This window comes from Callospermophilus lateralis, chromosome 7, assembly GCF_048772815.1.
Source record: "Callospermophilus lateralis isolate mCalLat2 chromosome 7, mCalLat2.hap1, whole genome shotgun sequence".
Lineage (NCBI taxonomy): Eukaryota > Metazoa > Chordata > Mammalia > Rodentia > Sciuridae > Callospermophilus > Callospermophilus lateralis.
The window spans coordinates 133770986-133790024 of record NC_135311.1 but is presented as its reverse complement, the minus strand read 5'-3'; the positions used below and the strand labels follow the sequence as shown (position 1 = coordinate 133790024).

Genomic DNA, 19039 nt, shown 5'->3' with positions numbered 1-19039 from the left:
CGCACACCACATTTTCTTCATCCACTCACCCATCCGTGGGTTAGGTCCGCCCTTGGCTGTGTGGACAGTTCTGCTACCAACACCGGTGGACAATATCTCCTCCAGATCCTGCTTTTAAGTCTTTTGAGTATATACCCAGAAGTGGACTTGGGGGGAAATTCTGAGGACCCAGCTCTTGCTTTCTATGGAAGCTGCACCACCCACCTTCCATGTCCACCATCAGGACAGAGGGCTCCTTCTCCGCGTCCTTGCCAACACTTGTTTGTTTTTTTAAACTGTAGTGATGGTAATTGGGGTGAGGTGGTCTTGATCTCATTGTGGTTTTGATTTGCACTTCCCATATATGAAAGGCCTATTTCTGGGCTTTACATTTGATCCCACCGGTGATCTTCAGGGGTAAATGCAGGGCCCTGCTACTTTGATTGTTGTAGTCTTTTGCTAACTTTTGACACCAGGAAATCTGAGACCTCCAACTTTGTTCTTTTCCAAGATTGTTTGGCTCTCCAGGATTCCTTGAGATGTCATATGCATTTGAGGATGGAGTTTTCTATTTCTGAAAAAAAAAAAAAATGCCATTGGGATTTTGATAGGGCTGCATTAAATCTAAAGATTGCGTTGGGTAGTGTTGCATCTTAATGGTGTTAAGGCTTCAAATCCATGAACATGTTTTCCCATTTATTTGGGTGGGTTTTTTAATTTCAACAACATTTTATAGTTTTCAATATGCAACTCTTTTGCCTATCTGGTTAAGTATATGGCAAATGTCGTATTCCTTTTGATACTATTAAAAATGGAATTATTTTCTTTTTTGGATTACTTATTACTGCATATAACACTGATTTTTTGGGTGTTGATTTTGAATCCTGAAGGTTTGATGAATTTATTTATTAGTTCTAACAGGTTGTTTTCCCTTTCTTTCCAATTTGAATTATTTTACTTCTTTTTCTTGCCAAAATTGCTCTGGCTAGTACTTTTTTATTTAATAACTTTATTTATTTTTATGTGGTGCTGAGGATCGAACCCAGGGCCTTGGATGTGCGAGGCGAGCGCTCTACCACTGAGCACCCCAGCCCCCTGGCTAGTACTTCTATGTTGAATGGAAGTGGCTGGAGTGGGCATCTTTGTCTTATTCCTGATCTTGGAAGGAAAGCTTTGAATATTTCAACGTTATGAACATTAGCCTTGGGGCTGGGGTTGTGGCTCAGTGGTAGAGTACTTGTCTAGCATGTGTGAGGCACTGAGTTCAATTCTCAGCACCACATATAAAGAATGAATAAAATAAAGATCCATCAACGTTGAAAAAAAATTTTTTTTAAAAAGAACATTAACTTGACTTTTCTTTTCTTTTCTTTTCTTTTCTGGTACTAGGGATTGAACCTGGGGTGCTAACCACTGAGCCACATTCCCAGCCCCTTTTATTTTTTATTTTGAGACAGGGTCTTGCTGAGTTGCTTAGGGCCTTGCTAAATTTCTGAGGCTGGCTTTGAACTTGGTGATCCTTCTGCCTCAGCCTCCTGACCACTGTGATTACAAGTGTGCATCACCATGCCCAGCTTAGCTTGACTTTTCATATATCCCCTTTATTATGTTGAGAGTTTCCTTCTATTCTTGATTTTCTGAGTGTACTTTTTATCATGAAAGAGTGTTGAACTTTGTCAAATGCATCTTCTGCGTTAATTGAAGTGATTATGACGTTTTACTACTTCCTTCTGTTGATGTGGCAGGATACATTGACTGATGTTCAGGTATTGAACCATCCTTGCATTCCAGGAATACATCTCACCTGGTCGTGCTATATAATCTTTTAATGAGCTATCGAATTCCATTTGCTAACATTTTGTTAAACATTATTGCATCGATAACCCAAGCACAGTGGCATGAGCCTGTAGTCCCAGCTATGTGGGAGACTGAGACAGGAAGACAGGAAGACTGAGACATTTGAGCCCAAGAGTTCAAGACCAAAGTGCACAACATAATGAGACCCCATAAAAAAGAGTTTTGCATCAATATTCATGAGGGATATTCGTTTATAGTTTTCTTATAACTCCTTTTGTTCCGGGTTGTGTCAGGGTAATGCTGGTCCCTCACTTCACCTTTGGGGTCTCAGGTTCTTCATCTGTGACATGGGGATATTAATACAATCTGATAGAAAAGGTCTGTGGTGCAGGTTAAGTAAGGGAGTGAACACAGAGTGCTCTGGAAGGGCCCGTCCACAGGGAGCTCTCAGAGTACGTTAGGGGCTAACGATATTTAAATCAGTTGGTCCTTAGTGGCCACCCGACAGGGCGGGGCTTGTGCAGCCAGTCTGTGTCAGCAGCCAGGCTTTTGCCCAGTGTTATTTTGTGCACTTGTCCAATACAGGAGGAGTGTGTTATCAGGGGTTCCTGGCCCCAGCTGTGGCAAAGCCTGGTCCGTGCGCTGGATTTGTCCACACCTTCCTGCTCACTTCCATGACTTAATCGCGGCCTGGCAGCTTCTGAGGAACTGAAAGTAATGGGACCTAGAGAAGGAGGAACCAAAGTCACACACAGAATGCGCCTCCTTGTTGCAGGCCATCAAGGTTCCAAGGGCACCAATGTGGTTAGTAGGAACGAGGAGAGGGTGGCGCTCCTTAATAGGACAGAGAGTTCCCATCTCTCTGTCCCCCCGATTACACACACACACACACACACACACACACACACACTTTGCCAGTGCACAGTTTTACAGTTGGTGAGTATATTTTTACTAACTGAAGTCTCTGGTTCACATCGCTCACTCTGTATGGACAGCCCCCAAGTTGTGATGGTTTGTGATTTTTCTCACTTTCCAGTGGTGTGAACGCAGCACACCTTCAGTAGCAACCACACTTAGAGTTTTGAATTTTGGTCTTTTCCTGGCTAAGGTCCCGCGACACAATACCCTCTCCAGTGCCCCACTGCAGGCAAGTGAGGCTTCGGAGCACCTCTTAGGTAGGCTACGCGGAGTCGTGGTGCTCGGCAGGTTGGGAGTATTCAATTCATTCTTTTTGTACATGGAGGATTCGTTTGCTAACATTTTGTCGAAGATTTTGCATCTATGTTCATATGAGATGTTGGTTTTTTGTTTTCCTCTCTTGTAATGTTTGCATCTGGTTTTGGAATTGGGATGATACTGGCCTCATTGAATGGGTTGGGGAGTGTTCTGGAAGAAATCGTGGGGAACTGTATCACTTCTTCCTTAAGTGTTTGATATAATTATCCATGAACTTATTTGGGCCTGGTGATTTCTTCTTTGGGAGATTATTAATCACTGATTCAAGTTCTTTTATGAAGAATGCATGGTCCCATTCGGATCATCTGATTCTTCTTGTGTGAATCTGGTAGATTTGTCTTTCGAGAAGTAGGTCCATCTCGTCCAAGTTGTGGACAGAGAGTTGTTCATGATATTCCTTGGTTGTCCTTTCCATGTCCCTGGACTCAGTGGCAATGGCCTCTCTCCTGTCTGCCTGCAATCCTCTGTGTCTTCTCTTTTTTTCCTGGTTGGATTACTAGAGGTTTGTTGATTTTATTGATCCTTCCAAAGAGTCACCTTTTGGAGTCTGTGTTGGTCAGCTTTCCACTACTGTGACAAAATACCCGAGGTAATCACCTTACAGAAGAAAGGTATATTTGGGCACATGTTTTCAGAGATTTCAGTCCATGCTGCTTGGCCTGCTGCTCTGGGTCTGGGGCAGCAAGGTGCATCGTGTCAGAGGAGGCCCGTTCACCCCCCCCCCCCCGATAGCCAGGAAGCAAAAGGAGAGGAAGAAGCTAGGGTCCAAAGATTCCCTCCAAAGGCATGTCCCCAATCACCTAACTTCCTCTGATTAAGCCCCACCTCTTAAAGGCTCCACCACCTCACAGTAGGAGCACAGGCTGAGACCAAATCTTCAACATGTGTGCATTTGGGAGACATTCAAATCTAAACTATAAAGTCTCTTTTATTGTTATCTATACTTTTTTCCTTTTTCAATTTCTTTCATTTTTGCTCTAATTTTTATTTATGTTCTGTTTGTATTAGGCTTGTTGCCTTTCTATCTCTGGTTTCCCACGGTGGAAGCCTTGATTGTTTATTTGAGATCTTTCTTCACACCACCCATGCATCCAACACCACCCATGCCCGGCTCTCCCCGCAGCCACAAATGTTGGTTTTCATTTTCATTTAGTTAAGATCATTTTTCACTGGTCTTGGGACTTATTTTATGACTCATGTGGTATTTAGCTATTTAGAAATAAATTGTTTAATCTTCAGATATTTGGGGGTTTTCCAGCAATCTTTTTCTTCCTGATTTCTAGTTTAATTCCACTGTGGTCTGAGAGCAGAGTCAGCATACTTTCTATTCTTTTAAATATGTTGAGATGTGTTTTATGATCCAGAACGTGGTGTATCTTGGTGAATGATTGTCCTATATGAACTTGAAAAGAATGTGTGTCTTGTTGTTGTTGGCTTACATAGTCTATAAACACCAATTAGATCTGGTTGATTGCTGGTGCCATGCAGTTCATCTTGTGGCCTTACTCATTTTCTGCCTGCTGGGTCCATCTGTTATTGGCAGAGAAGGAATGGCATCTCAAATACCACAAGGGATGTTCTGTCTCTCCTTGCAGTTTATTGGGTTTTGCCTCTTGTATTTTTTAACTCTGTTATTAGGTGCATACATGTTTAGGGTTGTTACGTCTTCTCAGAGAGTGTACCCTTTTATCATTTTTTTAATGCCTCTCTACATCCCAATAGCTCTTCTTCTTCTGAAGTCAGATGTGTCTGCAATGAATTTAGCTACTCCAGCTTTCTTTGGTGTCTTTGTATTTGGAGTGTTAAAGTGTTTGATGGAAACTTGTCAATAGACCTCAATTTAGGAAAACTGGGCACAAACCAAGCTTGTCAAGTTGGTGGCCCCACATAAATCCATCATTCTATGACTCAGTTTCCTCCTCCACAAAATGGGGACTGTCTGGATTGTGAGGATGAAATGGGACACTGTGGTAAGAAAGCTGGCCAGTTTCCTGGCATGTAAAGTTTAATATGTTAGAATGCTCCTCTGTCATATGCATCAATATGTTTTATTAGTAAAATAAACTGTTGGTATTTATGATGGCATTTTAGATTTCTGAGTGCATGTACTTTTTAATGAAACCTGATGGGGATATCCTGAAAAGATGAAGAAGGTGAACTTAGAAAATGATTGCAAAGTCTCAGGCTGGAGTGGATGTCCTGTAGGCTGTGTCCTTAAAAGACAAAGACATTCAGGCATGTGGTACGTGGATGGGGTCCCAGCTACCCAGAGACTGAGGTGGAAGGATCACCTGAGCTTAGGGTCAATCTGGGCAACATAGTGAGGCCCCATCATTAAAAAAAAAATTTAAAAAGAGGAGGAAGGAAGAAAGGAAATAAATAGAATAGAAAAGAAAAGAAATGTGTTTCCTTACCTCCCTGCAGGGCCCGAGGCCAGGGGAAGGTGCTATTGCCCTGGATGCTGAGCTCCGCTCACTCTTTTTATTAAAGCAGAATTAAGTTGGGCGCAGTGGTGCACGCCTGTAATCCCAGCAACTCAGAAGGCCAAGGCAGGAGGATTACAAGTTCAAAGCCAACCTCAGCAACTTAGGCAGACCCTAAGAGACCTAGCAAGACCCTATCTCAAAATAAAAAATAAAAAGGGCTGGGGATAGGGCTCAGTGGTTAAGCATCCTTGAGTTCAATCAGATTTTTTAAAAAATGAAATTGAGAGGTGCTTCTGTCCCCCACTCCCAGCTCAAAGATGCACTGGCCGAGACCACTTTCCTTTGGGGACCATAGTCACACCTGGCCCCCTGTTGAAAAGTAGATCATCTTTGGTTAGATAAACTCTGAGTAGCTTCTAAGATGCAATGGGAATAACTAATCACATGGGAAAATGCTTCATTGCATGTCTGAGTTTTGAAAGGTACTTGTATGTGTTATGTGATTAATTTTGTTTTAATTTTAAAAGAATGTCAACATAGAAAAAAACCCAGAAGGATGTGAGCCACAGTATTAACAGCGGCTGCCTCTGGGGGATGGGATTACAAGAGATTTTAATATCTTTTTACTGCTTTTCTCTATTTCTCATTTTCTGCAATAAGAAATGTTATTTTTTGAATGAACAAAACAATGAACAGCAACACCCCCTCGGCTGTGTGTACCCTCTCCATGGGCCTGGCTGGACAGCTCTCACTGGCCACTGGCCTTTGTGGTTTGTGTCCACTCGGTTTCTGTTTCCTGCCCAGCCTTTCCCTCTCACCCTACACCGGCCTGTGTAGAGTCAAGGGAACAGGAACAGGAACGGCCAACTCCCTGGCCAAACATTTACCCACTGAGACTACCCAGGTTCCTTTTGCCTTTTTCTGACTCTCCACCCAACCACTTGGTGCCTGTCCCCAGGTCTGGAGTCAGAGAGCACATCCCAGCTCCAACACACTCTAGCTATGTGGCCTTAGGAAAATCACTCACCCTCTCTGATCCTCAGCATCCTTTAACAATGAGGATTGTGAGCGGAGGGTGTAGCTCCATGTAGAGTACTTGCTTAGCATGTGCCAGGCCCAGGATTCAGTGCCCAGTACCAAACAATAAATAAAACAGTGTGGTGACTTGGGTGACACATTCTGGCGTACAGTGCGCACCAGGGCCATGCATTTGTGTTCCCATGACCACTGTCCCTCTGTTTTCAGTCGGCAGACATCGACAACCACCATGCGCTCATTGAGTTCAACGAGGACGAGGGCAGTTTCGTTCTTCAGGACTTCAATTCCCGCAACGGCACGTTCGTCAACGAGTGTCACATCCAGAACGTGGCTGTGAAGCTCATCCCCGGGGACATCCTGAGATTTGGATCCGTGGGGCTGACCTACGAGCTGGTCATTGAGAATCCACCCCAGGTGAGCCGGGGCCACTGCAGGCGGGATGCCGAGCGGCTGGGGGCAGGGGGACAGGGTGCCCAGCTGTGCCAGGGGCACAGGGTGCCCGGGACCACATGCCGAGCCATGACGGGGCAGGGGACGAGGTGCCCAGCAGTGTCCCCAGCTCGCCGCGTCCGGCCGTGTCGCCTGCCCTGGGGACAGCCCAGGATGCAGCTCCGCGGAGGGCGCCCCTCTTTGCAGGCTGCGCACCGGGGGCTGCCAAAGCCCCGGCTGCGGGTCTGGGGAGCAGCGCCCCCATAGGGCGGGGTGTGGCCTTCGGGAAACTCCGCGTCCCAGCTGGGAACACGACAGCCAAACGCGCCCCGGGCTCAGGGCCCAGACCTGGTCTCAAGTGAAATCGACCCATAAAATCTGGTCACCAGGAGCACGGGGCCCACCAGGGAGGCGCGCGGGGGCCGGCCAGGTCACAGCCTCACTCCCACCCCAACTCCGCTGCAAGGGCTGAGACCCCCAAGGCTTAGACCTTTCCTAGGACAAGACCGAGAATAATAAATGTAGAGACTCCAGCCAGCGAGCGGCCTGGGGCTGGGGTCTCCCGGAGCCCAGTGAAAGGTGGCCGCCGGGATCGCCCTCCGCGGCCCGCAGGCGCCAGTACAAGACCCCACCACGGGGCTCCCACTGGGCTTTGGAACCCTGGACAGGCTGCTCCTGCTCTCTCCTTCCCCTCGCACCAAGGCTAAGGCCTCTGCTCAGGGAAAGTTCTGGGTCCTCCGGCAGGCACGGCGAGGCCTCCGGACCCAGAGGGCGCTGTCCTGATCAGCGGTTCTCAGGAGGCCACTCAGGGCCCCCAGGTCAGAACACGTGACGGCAGAGCAGCAGTGCAGATCTCTGAGCTCCCCCAGGCCCAAGGACTCATGCTTAGGGTTGCCAGAAAAAACGCAGGACACCTAGATAAATTTTAATTTATATTGAAAAAATAATTTTAGTTATAAGTATGTCCCCAATATGGCATGGGATATACTTATGCTAAAACATTTATTCAGTTTTTACTGAAAGGCAGTTTGAACTGGACACCCCTTATTTTATTTATTCATATTTCCTCATTTATTTATTTATGCTCCAGCTAACAGCCCCCCAGTACTCCTGGAAGCTGCATGCTCACCAGCTCCTTGGAGAGCCCGAGGTGCCCCAACAGAAGGGAAGCCAATCAGAATATTTTGAATGTAGCGTTTGTGGGCTGTTTTCGGGATGAAAGAAAATGGAATTTCTGATCCAAGTCTGTGAAGTCTGAGGCAGTGTTTTCTTAGTGAATCTGATTACAAGAATTTTTCAGAAATTTCCAGTAAAATTATAGGTTCCTGGGTTCCCTCCTTAGGAAATTCTGATTTTTGTGACTTGCCAGGCAGAGAGGAGAGGACATACAATTAATATATATGTTTCTTTCTTATCTTATGAAAATATTTATTGAAATATTACTTATAGTAGCATAAAATTTGAGACCTCAATGCCCATCAGAAGGGGCGTTGTCTGATGAACTATGAGAGACCCATTACCGTGCGACACTGGGCTGCCTTTTTTTTGTACCAGGGATAAAACTCAGGGGCACACGACCACTGAGCCCCATCCCCAGCCCTATTTTGTGTTTTATTAAGAGACAGGGTCTCACTGAGCTGCTTAGCGCCTCACTGTTGCTGTCGCGATCCTCCTGCCTTGGCCTCCTGGGCCACTGGGCATGTGCCACCACCAGGCTGCGCTGCCTTTTAAAGACCCAGCTTTGGTGTGGGGTGACTGGCGTATCCAGCTGCCTGTGGGTAAAGTGCCTAACGTGGTGGGCTTTGACCCGTGGCCATCACCACGCCAAGCCAGCAAGCCGCATAGCCTCAACCAGGCCCGTGGCTCCCCGGCTGGCTCCCGTGGCTTCACTGAAGCTCGTGTGGTGTGACACACACATCCCCCATTTCAAATGTGCACCTTGCAAACTCTAGTGAATCGATGAGCCGGCCGCCATTGCAGGGTCTGTTTCCAGCACGATTCCATCACCCACCCCCAGAGAAACCTCTGACACTCACCTGTGTCCATCTGTTTCTGATCTTTTCCCTTCTGAACCTGGGGTGGGATCCACGCAGCATGAGGTCTGCCACCTCACCATGCTTACGTGAGGACGTTGGTGGCATGACACCCCATCTCCACCGCTGCCCTGCTTCATCTTGCAGAACCCAAACTGTCCCCATGGAAGAGGGAGGCGCCTCCGCCCTCGCCCAGCCCGGGCAGCGCGCTCTGCTTCCTGCCTCTATGAATGCTCTAGGCACCTGTGTGGCTGGCCTCGTGCGGGACCTGTCTCCCTGGGAGCCTCCCTGGGTTCTTGCTGAAGGGGGTCCCGTGCCGGCTGCCACTCCTGTGGACTCTGTCCCCCTGGCCTGGTGACCCTGCCTGTGGGCTGTTTATCTTTAAGTGCATGTTGGAGAGTGACTCTATTTTGGGTCCAGTTTTCCTGAGAAATCCAGAGCCAGCTGGAGCCTGCACACTCCTGTTCCCATTCATCTTTTGGGCCAGGAGAGGGCGCTCTCTCCCCAGGTGGAGTTTTCCAGAACTCCTTCCTCTGGAAGACAGCGGTCCTAATACCACAAGGGCAACTGTTCTTTTCCCGACCAAGCGTTCCCAAAGGAAAGGTTGCTACTCCAGGCTTGGTGCCGTGACCCAGAGAGGACGTGACAGGCTTGTTTTTAGAGAGCAGGGGTCGGGGAGAAGTTAGGGACCTGAGTGTTTGCAACCATATAGCAGAGGGGCAGCTGTCCTGCAGACCAAGTCCAGCAGCCCCGTCTAGCCCCATCCCTGCTCTCAACATCCTGCCCCCACTGGCCACCAGTCCCTGCTGCTCTCTGCTTCTTGGGGAAGGACACGGTCAAAAGTGAGGGCTTTGATGGGCCAAGTTCACCTTCCAATACGACCTGAGTTTCAGTTTCCGGTTTCTACACACTCATCAAAGGTGTCCTTTCCCCCTTCAGAATTCTTGCAGAGGCCATTGGGACCGTCCCATCCTGGGTAAGCTAAGTCCCAAAGAGGTGCCACACTTTCCCAAGGCGATGTGTCTGTCGGTGACGGCCAGAATGCAGATCAAGGGACAGATCTCGTGAGCCCCAGTCTAGGAGGGTTTCCCAGGAGCTTAGAGATCCCAGGGCCGTGGGCGCTCAGGCCACAGTGCTCCCTGCAGCCCCAGGCTGGCCTGCGGCTTCCCCTGCTGCTGGGGACGACTTAGTGGGTGAAACAGGGCCACCAAGGAGGGAGGAAAAGGCAGCGTGGGCTCTGGCTTTCCCCCTCGCCCCCATTTACCAGGAATCGCCTCCATTACCACATCCCCGCGGCAGGCCACCCCCTGTCCCTTCCTGTTTCTTCCTGGAGGACGCAGCTGCCTGGTGGCTGTGTGTCACGAGCAGTTCAGGATGCACCCTGAGCTAGACGCCACCCCATCCATCCTCACAAAGTAAGAAGCAGCTGCCATTACCTTACACGTGGTCAGGGTCACACAGAGGAAATGGGCAGAGGAGGAGCTGGACCAATATCTGTAAAAGGCTCAATCCGGTCCTCTTCACCTGCGGAGGATGAACTTACAGCCGTGGACCAAATCTAGGTCCTTATCTATCTTCATAAAGAAGGCGTCATTGGGAGACCGCCAAGCCGTCCACTTCAGCGTGGACCAGGTTGGCTTTCCTGGTCCACCGTCAGGGCAGCCTGAGATCCGTGGTGCCCCGTGAGCAGTCACCATCGGCTGCCTCCAGGAGAATGCAACCTCCACCCCAAACACCCGCCTCCATTTATTCAGTTTCTGGAAGAAGCAAAAGAAAAAAAAAAGGTGGTGGTGGGGATCAGGAGGAAGAAGGAATGCAGACTGGGCCCTGTGTCTGCCAGGAGCTGGGCCCTCACAGCTAACCCAGGTAACTAAGGAATAAGAAAAGAAGAAACGGATGTGAACAATTGTTTTATTACCTCTCGAACACAGAGCTTGGAAATATGGATCCCAATCTACACACAGGCATAGAGATGGGCTTGTGCAGAGAGCAATAGAAGAATGACATTGATAACAGCCAAAAGATATGCCAGACATTAACAGACAACAATCACACGCGTATGTTATAACTTTTACCTGTTTCTTAAGTTGCAAAGTTTTCTTTCAAGACTTTGGGATGTTTCCCCTGGTGTAACTTTTGAAGCAGAAAAACAGGGTTTACACTGTGCAGTCGACTGCAGCTAGAGAACTGTTTGTTCTGCTTCTCTATTTAATGTTTCACTGCCTGTCTTGTGACTGGTTCCTTGGTCTTAGATCACTTTTCTGGGCCACTGTTTTACTTTTATAAGTTTAAAGGTAAATCTGATTAAAGGTAAATCATCACAGCGTGATGGGCTTCATTTGAACATGTCAGAACCTGTGTAATAGCACCTTTAATTCTGATGACATATTGATGCTTGTGCTAAAATCACAATAATCATACTATCCAGAAAATTTCGTTATTAGCACATTTCAAAACCCTAACTCAAACTAGCCTAAGCAAAAGATAAATAAATAAATAGATAAAAAGGTAGGAAGTCATAAGCATAAGGGCTTCAGGCCTGGCTGGATTCAGGTGCTCAAATGATGATCAGATATCTGTCCCTTCCATCTTTGTTAGGTCCTTATCAGGCAGATGTGGCAAGGTACCCAAATCACTGACACCCAAGCGTGGCTCATGCGCCCTTCCTGGGGTGGAGGGGATCCCCCATCCTCCACTGCCTACCTTCCATGTCCCTTTAGGTCCCTTCAGCTGGTAGTTATAGACAAGTCTGGCAAAGCTGAGGTGGCAGGGGCTGCGGGTGGGCCCCTAGGTCTCCCCCTGAGTGAGCTGCTCTGCCATCCACTGCTCAAAGGTTCTCCACTATTTTTTTTCCTGGTGACTCAAAGCCTTTTTAAAAAGTCATGTTTTTTGTTGTATTTTTTTGGAGGGGGGGCAGAATTTGGATTTACAGGGAGATGTCATGATGGCACAGGAAGTGGCACAGAACTCTGCAGCTTCCACGGCCACATCTTAACGTCTGTCCTGGACCACGGCATGGGTCGGTCAGTGTCTGCACACACACACACACACACACACACACACACACACACACAGCATGGGTCGGTCAGTGTCACCACACTTCAGGAGCCACGCCACCCCGGGCCCATGTTGCTCAGTCACCTCGTCCCCTGGGTCGGCCACTATTTCTCAATCTTCCCTTGGTTCTCCTCTCCTTGGTGGCCCCTACCTGAGAACATGCCCCATCTGTGTCTGTGTCTGTCTCTGCTTCACCTGGGGTCGTGGCCTTCAGAACACATGCGGCAGAGGCCAAGCGTGCTGCCAGCCCGCAGTGTCCAGACACCCGTCAGCTCCATCTCCCCGGTGAGGGTGACGAGGGCCGGTCACCAGGTTTCTCCATGGTCTCTGGGTGTTGCACAGCCTCAGGGAGGGCACGAGCTCCCCCTGCTGGAGCAAGTGGTGTTGCACTCTGCAGGTTCCACCAGGAAGCGTCTCCGCCCCCAGGGAAGCCTCCACCCAACCACATTCCCACCAGCGCGGTTCCTGTGCACTCATTTTACACTTCGAATCATGACCCACCACTTTGACACTCATCTGTGGCTCAGATTGTCCCAGCCTTGGCCACCGCATGACCCTCTAACACATGGCCACCCTCTGTTCTTTCAGAGCTTGCTGTATGCTGCTCCAGGATCTCCTGGCTGAGAAATCCCCTGAGCTCCTAATGGGTTTCTCCCTATGTGTAACCTGAAGCTCTTCTCTTGCGGCTTTTAAAATTCTCTCCCTATTCTGTAGACTAGGCGTTTTCAGGATAATGTGACTTGGTGTGGATCTGTTGTAATTTTGTATATTTGGTATCCTGTAAGCCTCTTGTATTCAATTTTTTAATTCATTCTTCATGTTTGGGACATTTTCTGATGTTATTTCATTGAAGAAATTGTGCATTTCTTTGGTTTGTATCTCTGTGCCTCTCTTTATCCCAATAATTCTTAATTTGGTCTTGACATATCATCCCATAATTCTTTGGAGGTTCTGTTCATGGTTTCTCACCATCTTCACTGTGTGGCCAACTTTGTTTTCAAGATACATATTTTGTCTCCATTGCATGACGTTCTGTCTTCCAAGTGATCTAGTCTGTTCTTGATGCTTTCTATTGAATTTTTTTGGTTTATTGTTTCCTTCATTCAAGGATTTCTGGTGTTTTTTTTTTTCCAGCATCTCTCTCTTTCTTGAAGTAATCTTGCTACCTGTATGTCCTCTCTCACCTCATTGCGGCCTGCACTTGCTCTCTCAATTCATTCTTTGCTTCGCACATCATTTTAATCATGTATCTTCTGCTCTCCTTCCCTGACATTCCAGCTCCTGGGCTGTCAGTGCATCTACCATTGTATCAGCTTGGCTTGTTTCAGGCCCTTTCTTCCCGTTTCTTCATGTCGTCCGTGTGTCTTCCTGTCTCACAGTGTGGATTCGAGGTATTACAGTTTCTACCGTATAATCCTGTAGTGTCCCTGTGGGTCACCGATACCTTGCCTGCAGGAACCTGGAAGATGGTCTTGTAGGTCCTGGCTGTAGTCACTAGATGGAAGCCAGCTGGGAAAAGCCACCCCACGTGTTGGTAGATGGGGCCGCAGCACGGCAGCTCTCCTCCACGTGGTGAGCTGTGATCACTCTCTACCATGCGTGGTGGGTGGGCCTGGGGTCACTGTCATCTGCCCACCTTTTTTTTTTACTTTAGCATTTCCTTAATTTCTGCATCATGGTGTATTTCCCCTGCTCTCGCCCAGAATCAGCTGAAGGACGTTTCACTTCTACTGTGTCTGCCCAGGGCTGGTCCAGTTGGGTCAGCGAACACCTGTAGTGTGTAGCAGGCACGGAGCTGCGTGCTCAGCCATCTGCTGGCAAATGTGTAACCAACAGCTCTCTGAAAAGTGAAGAGCAAAGGTCTGCTGCTCGGTGGGGACCGTGAGTCAGCACAGCCACCACGGACATGAGTGTGGAGGTTCCCCAGAGGCTGGCCAGGGGCCACGCGCCACCCAGCCACGCGGCTCCTCGGGGTTTATCCACAGGAACCGAAGCCACGTAGCACAGTGATCCCTGCAGCTCACGTTCACAGCAGCCAAACCATGAGCCAGCCCTGGTCTCCATCAGCAGACAAATGGGTCAAGAACGTGGTACATCCTTGCTCAGGTCCCACGTGGGCAATGGAGTCTGGGGTTCCTGTGCGTGGAGTGGGCTGGCTGTGAAGTTCAGCTAAGAAACAAGGCAGCGAAAAAACCACACGACACAGAAGATAATTTTGAAAAGCGAGGGCAGAACGGCTCCACCACTTCAGGGTGGAGCTTCCACACTGGAAGGAGGGGAGCGAGAGCCGCGCTTGGCTCCTCTCCACACGGGGACTTCAAGGGCTTTCCAAGGGTGTTCTTTACCAAATAAGGTAGGGGCTGGGCTAACTGTCCCAGTGGGTCACGCCCAACCTCCGGAGCCAGGAGAGCTGTCCGGTGGGTAGAGAGGAAGAGACCCCATGCCTTGGGCAGTCTACACACGTGAATGCCGGGATCGTCCCCAAGGGGAGACCTGAGCCCCACCCGGCTCAGTACTGAGTTCAAGGCCACTCAAGCATCGTCCCAGTGGCGCACCATACCCACCGCGGAGCTGTATCTTCCATAATGAAAATGAAATCATGCATTTCTAAGTCGAGCTCAGCAGGTCGAGGGTCAAGTTTCCCTGCATATGCAGAGGCTAGAGAGGAAAACGGAAAAGGAAGGTGGGTGGGTCATGAAAATTAAGGAGAGACCAGGAGAGGAAAGCGACCGAGGGGTGGGCAGGGGAGGGCTGGGAGTGACCTTGGCCGACTATCTTGTTCTATCGTGCAAATACGTGACAACAGATCCCCTCGATATGCACAACTATAACGCACCAATAAAAAGGTGGAAAATATAGAATTTCTGATAAAAGTTCACTGCTATAGATGCCGCACAGTGCGCTCTTTACAGTCCTACCTCACGCCACTCTCCCCTGGGACTCCAGGCAGCCGGCGGTTCTCGCGGGACGTTTCTCTTGGTCTTTGCTGAACACTCAGGTCCCTGAGCCAGCGCATGGTGACCACCTTAGTGGTGGGGGTATGTGTGCTCACGCTTATGGGGGAGACAAAAGTGAACCGAGACGGGGCATGTTGGGACCTCACGTGTCCCTTGGGGACAGGAGAGACTCTGCTGCGTCAGATGAGGAGCTTTGGTGTCGGCGGTCCGGCTGCGACACGTCGCTCCATATTCCCGTCTTCCCCACCCGCTTCTTTGGTGCGAGTGATCAAGCCCCGATTTGTGACCCTGCCTGGCTTGTAAGGTGTGAGCGTCCCACCGTGGCCAGTCACCCGCGGGGCCGGAAGGAGCCTGGTTGTGTCATGTTTTCAACGTTGAAGGCAAAGTCAAGGCCATGGGTGATAAGGAGCAAGGCAGAATGATGAGGAAGGCTGGGTGCCACCTGTTTGTCACTGTCCTGTAATTGCAACATACATGATTTGATTTTCATTCGTGGCCGAGTTTATCAACCAGCCAGCTCTGGTGAGGCAGGACAGGCTGGGCCCAGCGCTGCTCGGGCACAGCAGTGACACTGTCACAGGCCCTGCTGGGTGGAGGCTTCCGTCCTCACAGCAGTCTCTAGAAGGCTGCCTGGACCTGGAGGAGCAGCCCGAGGGAGCGGCCAGCCTCCTGGGAACCTGTCAGGCACTGGCCTGCAGGTTTTCCCACCGTGTACTGGACACTTTCATTTTTTTTTTTAACCTGGAACCTCTGCTCTCCATTACCAGCCACCCAAGAGCCTTTTGCAGTGTGGCCGGCAGGTGCCCACGTGACTTCAGATAACCTGGATGCTCTAGGAGCAGGGCTGGGGTCAAGCAGGCCCCGCCTCCTGGCTGCAGTGCCTCAGGGAGTCGCCAACCCGCGGAGCTTCTGTATCCTCGGCCCTGGGTGGGGTGCAAAGCCTCCGGCACCCCAGGGTCATTCTGAGGAGACCACGCGTGTTAGGGCGCCGCCATCCCCGTCTCTGTGGGGCCGTCGCCGTCCCGCGGCAGTGGTTGCAAACAGCTGGGAACATGACAGGCGCTGGAGGACAGGCCGCCCTCCCTGCCATCCACAGCCTGGGCCTCCTGGCAGAAGGCCTGGGTCCTGCGTAGTGACATGGGGAAGGGTGCGCAGTGGGGGAAACGCGTGCGGCTTCTTGAGCATGGTGGGGTGGGCGCTGCCCAGGTGCCTCCAGAGGCAGCCCTGGTGCCTCCAGCGGCCCTGCTGGGACAGACATGGAAGAGCTCAGGACCACTATGAGCTGCCCCAGACCCAGAACTAATCCAGACTGGGAGGAAGGGGCGGGGAAGGATGCATTAACACGTGTTTTTAATGTAAAGTTTCTAAATCCAGCCTTGTTGGTAACTGACCTTGACCCCAGGCTCCATGACCTTGGCCCCAGGCTCCATGCAGACTCTCTGTGAGCATGGCCAGGAGCTTCCTCTCCTTGCAGTTCCCAGCAGCTAAAACCTTGCCCTTGCCTGATGGACCTGAGCTGCTCAGCAGAGACCAACCTCCGCCTTCCAGCCGAGGCCACCCTAAATCAATGAACTTCAGGGGGAAAAACACTGTTTTTTAATTTTACACCTAAAGAGTCTGTTGCAGTCACTGCTGCATTTATAGACCTGCATCTCCCTCTAAAGCGAGACCCTGTGACCTGTGTAGCAAGAGAGACCCACTCCAACCAGCCTCTCATACTGAGCAGTTCAGGGTCAGACCCCAGAGAGGGCTCACAACCAGTTTCTGCACTTGCTCAGCCCTGTTCACAGCAGCCAAAATGACAAGCAGCTCAAGTGACCATCACTTGAAAATGAATAGGCAAAATGTAGTCTGGCCATTCACCGGAATAGTATTCAGCCTTGAAAAGGAAAGAGACTCCACACAGGCTACAGCAGGGATAACCCTTGAGGACGTGATGCTAAGAGAATAAGCCAGTCACCAGAAGACAAATATGTCTGAGCCCACTCATGTGAGGTACCTAGAGTAGTCAGATGCCTAGTGATGGGACCGAAGAGAGGAAGGCAGTTGCCGGGGGCTGGGGAGGGGTGGGAGGGGTTGATGGGAAGAGAGTTTCACTTTGGTAAGAGGGAAGAATTCTGGAGATGCTGCTCACAACAATTTGAATATACTTATCACTACTCAACTATACAGTTAAACTGTTCAAAATGGTGAAAATTATGCTATGTGGTTTTCACAATTAAAGCCTGGGTCCCCTGGGTGTCCTTGGCTCTGATTGGATCACATGCCCCGCCCCCCCCGAACCAATCCCTCTGGCCAGGAAATGTCTCAACCATGGCTGAGAAGAAAGGAGGTGGCCCAGAACCTCCCCGGGAGGCTGAGTGGCCTCTGCCTGTCCAGGAGGGCAGAGGGACCTATGGCCGTGAGACCCCCTCTCCTTTGGCCACTTGGAGTCAGCCAGCCTTTGAGGCCCCCGCCCCCCAGGACCCCAGCCCAGAAGCAGAGTCCTCCTCCTAAACCAGCAATCTCTAGACTAGACGGGGGGAGGGGGAGCTGGAGAAAGTGGGAGAGGGACAGGCCTCAGGGCTCGCGCCCGGGGCCCTCCACCCCTGCCTGGGCCTGGTGAAGCCTTGGCCTCTCCAGCCTCATTTACGACACGGGAAGGGACAGGGGGCCCCTGCAGTGAGGGACAACACTCCCCCATGTCCCTGTTTAACCACGAGGCACAGGACAGAATCCTCGCACAGCTGAAGCCAGGGCAGAGCCGCGTCAGAGCCTCTCCCCGTTCCTCTCCTTGGTGGCCGGGTTCTGACGTGCCCCCATCCGCGCCCCCCCCCAGCCTCCCCCAGACCCACCGACCAGAGGCTCCCGGGATAGACATGTTGGAGCCTCTGGCCGAGTCAGGCAGGTTGGATGTCAGGGACGGAGGCTAACGGCCAGCCGGGGTCTCCGCCTCCTGGGCTCTCAGCTTCAGGGGACAGACGGGACCCCAGCACAGGTGGAAAGAAAACAGAGGTGGAGGCCAGGGGCTGGGCTTGGGCCTCAGCGGCCTGGTCACCTCGGCGGCTGGTGTCCGTTCTTGGTGCTGGGAATACCGTGGTGAGCAAGCTACACAGAAGGCCCCTGCCCTGCAGAGGGGACAGGCCACCAGCTCAGCAGCTCAGTCCCACACTGACCCACCTGGCCTTGCCCGACCTCGGGGCCATCCTCCCCGGGTGTGGGGCGTGCCCTGTGGCCCACAGTGCGGCCATCACCCCGAGGGGAGTCCAGGAGGCCTCCCCAGGGTCGTGACTCACCAGCGGAGGCCCGGGGCAGTGGTGACGTGGCTGGGATGGAGGGACGCAGGCCCTGGCAGCGGATCACAACTGCCCTGACGCCCCTGTCCGCCCACAGGTCTCCTTCCCCTGGGTGAGGGGCCCAGCAGCCTGGCCCAGGCCACAGCCCTCTCGGGTCTCCCAGCAGCCGATCCCGTCGACGTCGCCACCGCTCAGCGTTTTCTACCAGGGCATCCGGCCAGTGCCCCTGCAGAGAAGCTGGTCCCAGGGCTTCCCCAGGCCCTCCATAGTCCCCCCCGCCGCCCACCAACGGCCCGTGAGCGCCAGCGGAAAGATGTTCTCCTTCGTGGTGGACAGCAGCCACAAGTCCCCCCTCCTCAAGCAAGGTAGGCAGCGGGCCTCCGGGAGGACCCGGGGCCGAGGTATGGCCGTGAGGGCGTGTCTTGTGTCTTTGGCTTATTTTCTCTGATTCTAAAAGTAGAGCATGTCATTTTTTTTTTTAATCAAGATAAACAAAGTAAGGGGACAGATAAAGGGACGTGTCTGCTGATGTGCTGCCAGGTGTCCCTGGACCGTGCGCCAAGCCCCCGTCCACACGGCAGGCCCCGTGCTGCGTGTGCGTCTGTGTATATGTCACAGAATCTGAAATGACACCCTTTAATGCAGATGAGCAGAAACACTGGCCTGAGGTCCCCCTGCCCACAACAGCCCCCGGAGCTGGCAGAAATCCACCATTTCTCAGAGAAGAGGCTGAGTTTACTGAGACGTCCAGTGAGCTCAAGGCTTTTCACGACATTGAAGGCCAGGTTCTCGGGCGCCTCCTCTCAGGGCCT

The 19039-nt window shown here is 51.1% G+C and overlaps 1 protein-coding gene across 1 annotated transcript in view; it reads left to right on the top strand.

Annotated features, from left to right (window-relative positions):
- The window catches only part of Fhad1 (forkhead associated phosphopeptide binding domain 1), a 113006-nt gene that overhangs the window by 10699 nt on the left and 83268 nt on the right, over window positions 1-19039 (top strand). The window contains exons 2-3 of the mRNA XM_077109975.1: window positions 6684-6890; window positions 18325-18592. Of these exons, the coding sequence (XP_076966090.1) occupies window positions 6684-6890; window positions 18325-18592 (475 nt within the window). The remainder of the gene's footprint in view (window positions 1-6683; window positions 6891-18324; window positions 18593-19039) is intronic.